This window comes from Tupaia chinensis, unplaced genomic scaffold, assembly GCF_000334495.1.
Source record: "Tupaia chinensis unplaced genomic scaffold, TupChi_1.0 Scaffold142854_1, whole genome shotgun sequence".
Classification (NCBI taxonomy): domain Eukaryota; kingdom Metazoa; phylum Chordata; class Mammalia; order Scandentia; family Tupaiidae; genus Tupaia; species Tupaia belangeri.
This window is the reverse complement of record NW_006202699.1, coordinates 457,277-467,934: the sequence shown is the minus strand read 5'-3', so window position 1 is coordinate 467,934 and position 10,658 is coordinate 457,277. Positions and strand designations below refer to the sequence as shown.

General features: G+C 51.5%; 2 protein-coding genes across 2 annotated transcripts; both read left to right on the top strand.

Annotated features, from left to right (window-relative positions):
* Positions 1-6: 6 nt before the first annotated feature.
* On the top strand, positions 7-4,877 carry LOC102497786 (uncharacterized). Its single transcript, XM_027766385.1, has 2 exons — positions 7-252; positions 4,802-4,877. Exons 1-2 carry the CDS (start codon positions 12-14, stop codon positions 4,816-4,818), a joined length of 258 nt encoding a protein of 85 aa, XP_027622186.1. The 5' UTR covers positions 7-11; the 3' UTR covers positions 4,819-4,877.
* On the top strand, positions 4,720-9,818 carry DYDC2 (DPY30 domain containing 2). Its single transcript, XM_027766382.1, is given in 7 exon segments — positions 4,720-4,940; positions 5,071-5,222; positions 5,783-5,785; positions 6,290-6,550; positions 7,503-7,541; positions 7,730-7,819; positions 9,349-9,818. Coding segments are annotated over 6 exon segments (840 nt in total). The 5' UTR covers positions 4,720-4,940; positions 5,071-5,078; the 3' UTR covers positions 9,652-9,818.
* Positions 9,819-10,658: the final 840 nt, after the last annotated feature.

Genomic DNA, 10,658 nt, shown 5'->3' with positions numbered 1-10,658 from the left:
CCCAGTCCGGGATGGCCCGCATTCCCACGGCTGCAGATCTCCGGTGCCTCTCCCAGCCCACGCAGGCGCCCTCCAGCCCAGGTCGCACCTTCTCCTCTGAGGTCTGGCAGTGCAGGTGGAAGAGGCCTGACCCGAGCCGAGCCCTTCCCTGGGCCGGTCATTGTGGTGCTGGCTGTGGCTCCTTCACCACCTGCCTGGACAGCGCCAACAGGCAGCCCCTGTCCTGCAAGAGCAAGGCCCGCTGGAGCACAGGTGTGTGAGCTGCCTGGTTCAGGTGGACCCAGACCCACCACTCCCCCTACGCCCTTGAGCGCCCTGCCAAACTTGGTGGCTTTAAAGAAATTTATTCTTGGAGACCAACAGATGACCTAATGGGTACACTGCTGGACTCCCCATGTAGGGGACCCAGGTTCTAGTCCCAGACCTGGGGGCTTAAGGCTCATGCTGGGCGAGCATACATGCCCGATAGCAAAAATCTCTCTAAAAAAAAATCATTCTCTTCCATGAGATTGGAACTCCGAAATGAACCCTAAGGGCTGGTAAGGCTGGCTCCTTCTGGAGGTTCTCGGAAGATGCTTCCCTTGCTTTTTCCAGCCGTAGAGGCTGCCCTTGGCTCGTGGTCCCCATGCAGGTCCCCGTTGTAGCGACCGGGTGAGACAGTCCGCCCTGCTTGGGTAGCCCAGGATGACCCCACCTCAAGGTCCTGAATCCCATCAGCTGGGCCGTGTGACAACGCATTCCTGGTGCCAGGAAGGACACAGACCCTCAGGCAGCAAATGTGCAGCCCTGGAGCACACGGCCTCTCAGTCCAGTCATTTGGGATCAAGAAGTTTAGCCCCAATAGGTCCTATTGCCTGACCTACCGCTCACATTCAGTGCGTCCCATTTCCCCAACAATGTCCTTTATAAAACCTGTCTGTGACCCAGATCCAGCCTAGGATCACACGTGCCATGGCGTTTATAACTGCTTAATCTTCCTTCCTCTGTAATGTTTCCTCATTTATTTTTCATGACCTCGACATTTGTAAGAGTACAGACTAGTTCTAGACTGGTCTCAGTTGGTTTGTTTACTATTTCCTCAATTAGATTCCACCTTTGCATTTTGAACAGGAATCCACATGAATCCATTATACCCATAAGCAGTGTGTCACCTCAGTCAGGTGATGCCACTCTGCCCTTCATTGGCAATGTTTGCTTTGCCCCCCTAGGTAGGCTGTGCTGGCCGGTGTCACTGCCGTAAAACCTTGTTATTTTCTTTGCAATTAATACATTATTTGTGGGAAGAAACTTAGAAACTCTAAGTGTCCTCTTCCTCATCAGACCCTTGCCGGCTTTCATGCTTATTAAAGGTTCAGGCCTGGGTCAGCCCTGCTGTGACGGTTTCTAAGTGGAAAGTTTCGAACCCCATTATTTCCACACTTAGCAGCGGCCCCTGTCAGAAAGGGCTTTTACCGACCCGTTCCGTGGAACGGTAACTTGGCGCTACAGAGGAGCCAGATCTCCCACGCAAACAGGGTTCGAGTCCATCCCGGACGGCCTGAAACCGTGGGCAGGCTCCCCAGGGGCCCAGAGCTGAAGGGCAGAGGCAGCGTGGCCGGAGCGTGGAGGGCGCCTCTCACACGCACTTTCCACGTGCGCATACGTGCTCTATCGAAAGAAAGACTCTGCCTTCTTTCTCGTTTATCTACTTGTTTATTTTCCTGTGAACTCAGGGACTTTTATGTTTTATTCCATGAACTGTAACCTAAAGTTTTTCTGGTTATTTTGTTTGTTTCCAAAGAACTTATTGAATCAGACCTTCAGAGGGCTCCACCTCCTGTTTATCAAGCACTCTTGAAGGTTCTTTTTTTTTTTTTTTTTTTTTTTGGAGTTTTTTTTTTTTTTTTTTTTTGGAGAGATTTTCACTATAGGGCGCGTGCGCTCATCAGACAGACAGAGACAGACAGAAAAGGAGAAATCACCCCCCAGGGGCGATGGTCACACCAATCCCTTCTCCTCCATTCTCCTCTCGGGATCTTGGGCACGCACGCACACGTGCCCGGTGTGAGTTTTAAGCCACCGGGTCCGAGACGCGAACCGCTGTCGACTATGTGGGAGTCCAGCGACATAGCCATTACGCTGACTGCTGGTTCCCTCTTGAAGGTTCTTATTAAAGTATAGTTTAGGGCCAGCGCTGTGGCCTAGTAATTAAGTGAACTGGATCCCACATGACTGACTGTATGGTTCAAGTCCCAGACCCAGCGGCTTGAAAAATACACTGGTGTGTGTGTGTGTGTGTGTGTGATGGCACAATGGAGAAGGGATTCTGGGTGACACACTATTAGGGTGCTTTCTAGCCCACCTCCTTCTCTCTGTATCTTCATATCTCTGTGGCACGCACCCGAATCAGATGAGATACAACAGAATTACCTTAAAAGTCATACAGTTGGGCCAGCAGCTGGCATGAAGGTTAAGGCAGCCGGACCCACACGTGGGCTGGGCCGTTGGAGGGCTACGGCGACTTGAAGACTGTGCCAGGGGCTGGCTTGTAACTTACCCCACCATCTGTCTCTGTTGAGCTCACGCACCCTATCACAAAAAAAAGAAAAAAAAAGTTACATAACTGGACAAAAAATATCTTTATACAAAGTATTGACAGATTATAAGTACAATGTGGTTTAAATGAAGTGAGATGATGTCACGTGTGACAGCTTTGTTTGTCACGTCTGCTAACAAGAGCGTCCAGCGCTTGATAGAGTCCCCCTGGATCCTCAGGTCCTATGGTACGTCAGACTGCACCGGCCTTGGCCCTTTTCTTGTGTGTTATTCTCTGAATCTGTCTTGGGTTTCATTTCATTTTCTGTGTGACAGTCTCCACAGACGTGTCCTGGGCAGCTGCCACAGGGTCGGCACAGAGCAGCCGCCTCCCCGCCTGCAGACACTGCTGCCGTCGTGGTCTTGGTAACAGCCGTGTGGCCCCAGGTGTGTTCATGGACGCCTTCGGGCTGGCTCCTGGGTCTCCGACCACTTTACTTTTTCAAATATTTTACTTTTTGGTACAAGACTCTGTTCCAGGCCCACTAGACTTCTGCCTGTCTCAGAACCGCCATCTCTGCGAGGAGCCCTGGTTGCTGTTAAGCGACGAAAACTGTTTAAAACACGTCCGTGGCCTGGCACGTCCGCTGCTGGAGCAGGTGCCTCCTAGCCCTGTGTGGGGAGCCAGGGACGTGCACTTCTGTATCCAGGCCAGTTCGTCTTCGTCGTCCTTCCTTAAACTGGGAAACAGAAACGGGAGACAGGGAAGGAACTGGAAACAGACTGGAAATGCGGGCTGGGCCTGGCCCTTTGGAAGTTCATGTGTGTAAATGTCTGGAATGTGGAGGGATCTGGAGCAGGCCAGGTGTGGGCCTCGTGGCAGGGACCCCCACTGCAACAGGTGCTTACTTATTTACGTTAGGTTTTTGCAATAGGGAGCCTGCACTTACTGGAGAGAGACAGAGACAGGCAAAGTGAGAAATCACTCCCCGGGGCGACGGCCACAACACTAAGACATAAGGCCAATGGCTTAAGACATAATGATGTTTTTGGGCGCGCGCGCGCGCGCGCCCACACACACACACACACACACACACACACACACGGCGTGATTTTCAAACCACCAGGTCCAGGACTTGAACCTCAGTCAGCTATGTAGGAGCCCAGCACCTTAACCACCACACCAACCACCTGCTGGGCCTGGTCCTAATTTCCTAAAGACTGTGTGCCAGGCCTGTGTGAGCGTATTATCTCCTCGAACCTTTTCATTATTATTTGACACATACGTTTGTGATTTCTGCTCTGTAGATGAGGAGATGGGCTCGGAAAGCCTGAGTGACTTGCTGGCTCTCCCATGGCTGGCGTGGCAGAACCAGGTCTGGAAACCAGACCGCCTGGCCCAAGACTGTCCTTGGCTGCGTGCTGTTACCTCCTAACTGCCATTCTGCCTCTGGTGCTGTGGACAGAAGTCTGACTACTTTTCCGAAAGGGACTGGGGAAGTCATCCCCGCAAACATTAACAGACCATTTATTTTCTATTGACAGGATTCTTCCTACCTCCAGTTCCTGGCCCTGTCCCTGGCATAGTATCTTTGAGATGCATATTTCAACCAATTAGTGTATTCTTTTGCTTATCCCTTCCCAAGACACAGAACTTCCCTTTTCCTTGAGATGTAGATTAAGCCTTTCTTTAACTAAGACAGGGGTCTTCCCTTCCAATCAGCGGACCTAAGAATTTGTGGAACCCAAGTATAACCTATGCCCCCCTGCTTCTACATGTCCCGCCTTTTTGGGCCAGACCAATGGGAAATCTCTTAATTAAATGTTGTCTGTCAATCTCAAAAGCAAATAAAAGGAACCTCTGTACATGATCACCCCGAGAAAAGGCATGTGTGCCTCTTCTCTGGCGTAGGTCACACAGTTGGCTTGGAAATAAGCTGCATTAATTAAATTATTAATTTTACAGTTGGTTATATTTTTCCGTCGACACTGTGTTGCCTCCAGGTCCTGAAATCCTATGAATAGTATTAACTGGAGGAACCCCAGCAGGAAGGTTTCTTGCTTATGCAGCAGAGAGCGGAATACAGTCAGTGTGGGCTGCCCTGCCCCGCAGGAGCTGAGGCCCAGCCCTTCCCTCCCTCTTCTTTGCAGGCCTGCCCCTTGTGCAATAAAGAAGCCTCCTGCCCGTGTCACAGCTCTGTCCCCAACCTCACAATAGCACAGCTGGCTGGTTGCTGAGGGCCCCTCCTGGGGCCCCCTGAGGCTCAGGTGTTTCTTCCCTCCCCAGGAGGACCTTGTGGGTAGGCGGAGCCTCAGCCACCTCGACCCCGCCAGTATGTCAAGCTCTTTTCAGATCAGACCCGCTGAGTGACCTGGTGCAGCTGCAGAGCTGGAGGAAACAGCCCGTTTGAGCAGAAGAGCTATTCGTAAGCACATTTGTTGGATATCTGGGAAAGGGTGGGATCTAGAAATATCTCATTTGTGTTCTATAATAAACCTGAGTTGTTTAGAATGTACGTCTGTAAAACGACACAACTCTGTTTTGGTATTTTTCAGGAACTAGCATGGAAACGGACTACCTGAAGAGCTGCTTTGGAAATGGCCTGACCCAGGCCCTAGCAGAGGTGGCCAAGGTCCGCCCTAGCGACCCGATAGAGTACCTGGCTCACTGGCTCCTCCATCACCGGACAGTGGCACCGGCCAGAGAGGTCTGTCTCCGGGTCTGCTGGGAGCAGGTGTGGCTCTCCCAGAGTCGCTCAAGAGCCATTGCTGGGTTCTCGGCCTGGCCGGGGAGGTTCTTGGTTAGTTCACCTTGTGAAGGCCACTCTGGCCCAGATGTGGCTGAGTGCACGGAGCCTGGGGGTCTATGTTGTCGACGGGAAAAAATAACCAACTGTAAAATTAATAATTAATGCGGTTTATTTCCAAGCCAACCGTGAGTGACCTAGGCCGGAGAAGAGGCATGCATGCCTTTTCCCGGGGTGATCATGTACAGGGGTTCCTTTTATTTGCTTTTGAGATTGACAGACAACATTTCAGGAAGAGATTTCCCATTGGTCTGGCCCAAAAAGGCGGGACATGTAGAAGCGGTGGCTTATAGGTTATAGGTGGGTTCCACAATTTCTAGGTTGGTGATTGGAAGGGAAGATCTGTGTCTTAGTTAAAGAAAGGCTTAATCTACATCTCAAGGAAAAGCGAAGTTCTGTGTCTTGGGAAGGGATAAGCACAAGAATGCACTGTAATCGGTTGAAATACACATCAGGGACAGGAGGTTGGAAGAATCCTGCTAATAGAAAGTAAATGGTCTGTTCATGTTTGTGGGCATGACTTCTCCAGTCCCCTTTTGTAAAGATTTTGGAAAAATAGGAAAAGTAGTCAGACTTCTGTCCACAATGTCTTAATTGTAAAAACTAATATTTTCATTTCTTCAAAGTTGCCCTGGAGACTGGGAAGGCAGTGGGTCGTACAGGACTGCAGTAAACCTCTGAGTGCACAGCCTATGGCCACAGCTGCCCAGGTGCTGGACACAGGCCCACCTGGCGACTGAGCCGGTGCCCTGCCCGGTGTCCTGTCTGTACCTTGCACAAAGTGTAAAATGGCACAGGCGTTTTTCAGGGATTTGTGGAGAGTGCAGAGAAGCTGCAGAGTTGGGTTTGGAGGGAGCAGCTGGAAATCCAGCAGGCCTGAAGGACTCCGGCCCAGGTCTGTCCTCACGGAGGGAGGCCCTTCACGAGGTCCAGGGTGTGGGTCTGACTTGTCCTCCCACACCACACAGGGCAGGAAGGAGAAGACGCAGCAGCAGGAGGAATGGGACAGTAGCCTGTAGGAAGTGAACATGGCAGGGATGCTGAAGGGAGAAGAGTGGCAGGTGTAGCAGGTGTGTGGAAAGTGTCACGAGGAAGGGAGGGCAGGCCCAGCCCTGGCATCGCATCCTGGAGACGGATCCTGGGAGCTCCAGTCAGACCACGGCGACTCACGTGGATTCTCTGGCCAACCTCCTGCCTGTATTCTTGAAGTTATGCATAAACCAGTTCACTGACCATCCTTGTCAATGGAAAAAGAAAATGCTGAAAGGCAGATTTGTTTTAGATTTCAGGAAATAGCTTTGATGTTGCTTATTCTGAAAATCAGATAAAAAAAATCTATTGACCTGGAACAAATATTTTTTTCATACAAGCTCCTTTGAGCCCTTTCCAAAACCACTATTTTTCAGAAGCCGACCGAGGCTGCCTCTGCGCACTGAGCTATGGAGTGCCCCTCCTACTCCGTGCGTCTGTTCTTTTTAAGTGTGTGTCACCCCCAGATGCCTCCTCGCCGATGCTGTGACAGTACACGTAATGATCACCTTGGAAGATGGAAACAAACTCCATGCTTCAGTCTCATAAGCGTATATTTTAACTCCTAGTTTTTTTCCCCACAAATCCCTGAAAAACGCCTGTGCCATTTTACACTTTGTGCAAGGTGCAGACAGGACACCGGGCAGGGCACCGGCTCAGTCGCCAGGTGGGCCTGTGTCCAGCACCTGGGCAGCTGTGGCCATAGGCTGTGCACTCAGAGGTTTACTGCAGTCCTGTACGACCCACTGCCTTCCCAGTCTCCAGGGCAACTTTGAAGGAATAAAAACATTAAGCTTATTCACATTTATATGAGTATTCTCACAGTTCTCATAAATAATTAATATATTTATTTTTAAGTCTGGATGTTTTATAAATAACGTAAATCAAAGGAGAGATGGCTTATACTAAGAGACTAAGGCACCCCTCCTCAGGAAAGAGTTGTGCTTTGAGCAATGGGGGTGGGAAAGGTGAGGCTCATTCGCCCAAGTGTCACCTCCTGCCCCGCGGTCCTTCCTAAGACTGGACGTGGCCACTGCCAGAAACAGGGGCGCACGAGGTGGGTGCCCAACACGCCACCCTGGTGTCCCTGCCCTTGTTAGAGAGCACATCGTCCACACCCATATTTGGAACTGACCCGTTTGTTGCACTCAGGAAGTTTATGTCTGTGACAAAATTTTGCAGCAGGATTGGGTAAGTAAACGGCACGGCGTTGCTGCGGTTGGGAGGCAAAGGCCACTGTCAGGGAGGGTGGGAGGTGAGAGCCGGGACTGGCCCAGACTGTGAAAGAGTAAGTGAAGATGTGGTTATGGAAACCACGGCCTTGCTAGAGGGAGTAAGAGCCCGGGAGTGGTCTAAAATAGAGCTGAGTTCATTGCTAACCGGGCACTGGACAGCCACGTCTTCCAGATCCGAGTCACTGTTCAGTAGAAGCCGTCAGGGCGCAGAAAGACGCGGCGGAGGCCCAGCAGGTGAGACGACTCCGAGTTCCCAGGGGGAGTACAAGCCAGTCCTTGCCATTGGTCACCTGCAGGTTGGCATCGCTACTGCTGGAAACCTGGTTTCAAGCAGCCCAGGAAGGACGGCAGAAAACCAGCAGGCCTGGGGTTCTGTGTGTGTGTCTGGAGCATCGGGCACTGCCCAGAACTGCCAGGCATCTCTGCCTGCAGGTCTGAGAGAGCCCTAGCCCGAGGGCTGCCTGTTGGTGCCTGTCGAAAGACAGGAGCTCAACTGTGTAGCGAGATTGTAGCTGCTTACTGGAGCCACTTCCTAGAGGAAGTACCATGTGAGTCGAACTTAGCGGAGGCCGGAGGAGGGCGCTCTCACACCGACGCCCTCCCTGAGCAGAGGCAGCTCAGAGTGGGTGAACCACAATCTTTTTGCAAAGTCATGAAGTGTTTCCTATGGTTTGTCACCATCCAAACCACACGATGTTTTAGAGATACTTTTTATGGACTCAGTACAGGTATTTGCTGAGTAGACTCAACACATGGGAAGCAGACGGTCTAGGAGATCTCTGGGTATCTCACGGCCACCTGCTGTGCTTGCAGGTCGCTCAGATGGACCCCGAAACGTCCACGCAGGGGTGGGGTGTAGGCGGTGGGCACAGGTTACGTCCCTCGGATTCCCACCTCAGCCGGGATGGCAGTTCCTGTGTGTCTGACTGCCGGACATTGCCCCGAGGCCCTGGCTTTATTTTCAGTTCTTCTTCCTGTTTCAATCTTACTGACTCTTCTGCAGAAACCAAGATCCTACAGGGGTCAGGGCATTTCTTCGTTTCCAGATACCGTACTTTTCAGGTCTAAAATTTCTATCTAGTTTTTTCTTTTCTTTTCTTTTCTTTTCTTTTCTTTAATAATTTCCACTTTCTCTGCTGATAGACCCTAACTTTCACTCTTTATGCCCATTTTTCTTCCTTAAATTTTTGAAAATAGTTTTAACAGCTGTTTTAAGTCCTTGCCTGCTAGTTCCATCATCTATGTCATTTTAGGGTTTCTTTCTGAGGAATATGTTGGTTCCTTCTAAGTTTATTTTTATCCATGGTACAGAGAATGCCCACACGCACGAGAGTGAGAGCCCCCCACGGCCCCACCCCCAGCGCGTCAGACCGGCACTTGCTGTGTTCGGGGCCGGCCCTGGGCTGCAGCGCACGCGAGCACATGGCACCTGAGCCGAGCCCCTCCCTCAGGGCCGCAGCTCACACCTTCCTACCTCTTACATGTCGCGATTCCTCGTGTGCCGAATGTAGTAGAGAATGCTGCGTGTGGAGTCTATCTAGGCTGTGCTGTTTTCCTCTAAAAGGTGTTGAGTTTGACCCTGGCAGGCAGCAGATCGCTGGTGAGTCACCACAACCCCATCAGCTTTGGTTTCAGGCTGTGTCGGAGCAGGCCTGTTCTAGTTCTGCTCTTAAACTTGGCGTAAAAAGAGCAGTGTTGTTTTCTTGCCATCCCTGGGTGTGTTCTAGTCTACTAACTTTTTTTGGTTTTTATTTTCTGTTTAGGAACTGATTTCTCTAGGTGTTTCCACAAAAAAGGGCCATCTTCACGCAGGAGGACGTGACACTTGGGAAGGAGACCCTGGGGCAGCAGTCCCTGCCGGGCCCTGGCGGTGCAGCCAGCAGTACTTCAGCAGGGACCCCTCACAGTCGACTGGGTGGGCTGCCCGGACCCTCGCACCCTCTCAAGAAATAAATCACCAGGAGACATTTCAGTATGAGGCTGCAGGTGAGATGCCTCCTGGATGGTCACAGGGCAGGGGTCTGACGGCTCTCCCTCGGAGCTACAAGCCCAGAAACAGCAACTAAAGAGCCTTTACGTCCATCAGAACCCACAGATGGGGCTCTGCAGCCCGAGTTCTACCCCGGTGGCCACTGAATTCCCTAATCATGTGAAGATTTTAGCTACTTGTTGGAAAAATAAATTCAGAATGACGATTTAAAATAAGCCAACAGCTGAGACTGTTGTCTCTAGTTCTGTCGTTCTGGGGTCTGCCCTTCAAGCTGTCTTCACAGCCGCACTCGCGGCCGGGCCTCACGGGGCTGTGTGTCCTGCACCGTGTCACTGGTGACCAGCGTGGACCTCCGGTGCATGCTACTAGGCTCTCAGTGTTTTATTAGGGCAAGGGGCACATCACGGAAGTGCCGTCTTCACTGTCCATGTGCAGCTTGGCGTCTCGAGGACACTCATGCCTGTGTAGCCGTCAGGGATGAGGCAAGTGTCCAGCTGCCAGCTCTCTCACTTTGCAGAGCTCCAGCTCTGGACTCGGTCAACAAGAATTCCTCGTCTTTCCCTCCCCTCAGCTGCGCCCACCGTTCTGCTTTCTGTCTGTGGTTCCGATACTCGAGGGACCTCAGCCAAGTGGGATCACAGTGCCTGTGCTGGCTCACTGGTTAGCATGTCCTCAAGGTTCACAGTGCAGGTTGTCAAAGCTGCCTTCCTTTTCCAGGCTCCACGGGATTCTACCGTGTATTTACCACCATTTGCTAATCCGTTCTGACAAGGGACATATTCACACTTCAGCTGTTTTAGATAATGCTTCGGTGAACACGGGTGTGCGGATATCTCAGGCCCCTGCTTCGGTTCTGTTGAGTATGTAGCCAGCCAGGAATGAAGTGGCTGCACACCCGGTAATGCGCTCTTGCTTTGCTGCGGGCGGACACCCTCCTTCTGCAGCTGCACTATGTACATTCCGCCAACGGCTCACGAGGGTCCCGATCCCGCAAATCCTTGCCAGCGCTTGCTGTTTTCCAGTTTTCTGGTAAAAGCCACCCTAATGTTTGCAAAGGGGCATCTCATGCTCGTTTTTATTTCA

Coding starts and splice junctions, on each gene's coding strand:
- LOC102497786 (XM_027766385.1), top strand. CDS start 12: ATGGCCCGCATTCCCACGGCTGCAGATCTCCGGTGCCTCTCCCAGCCC.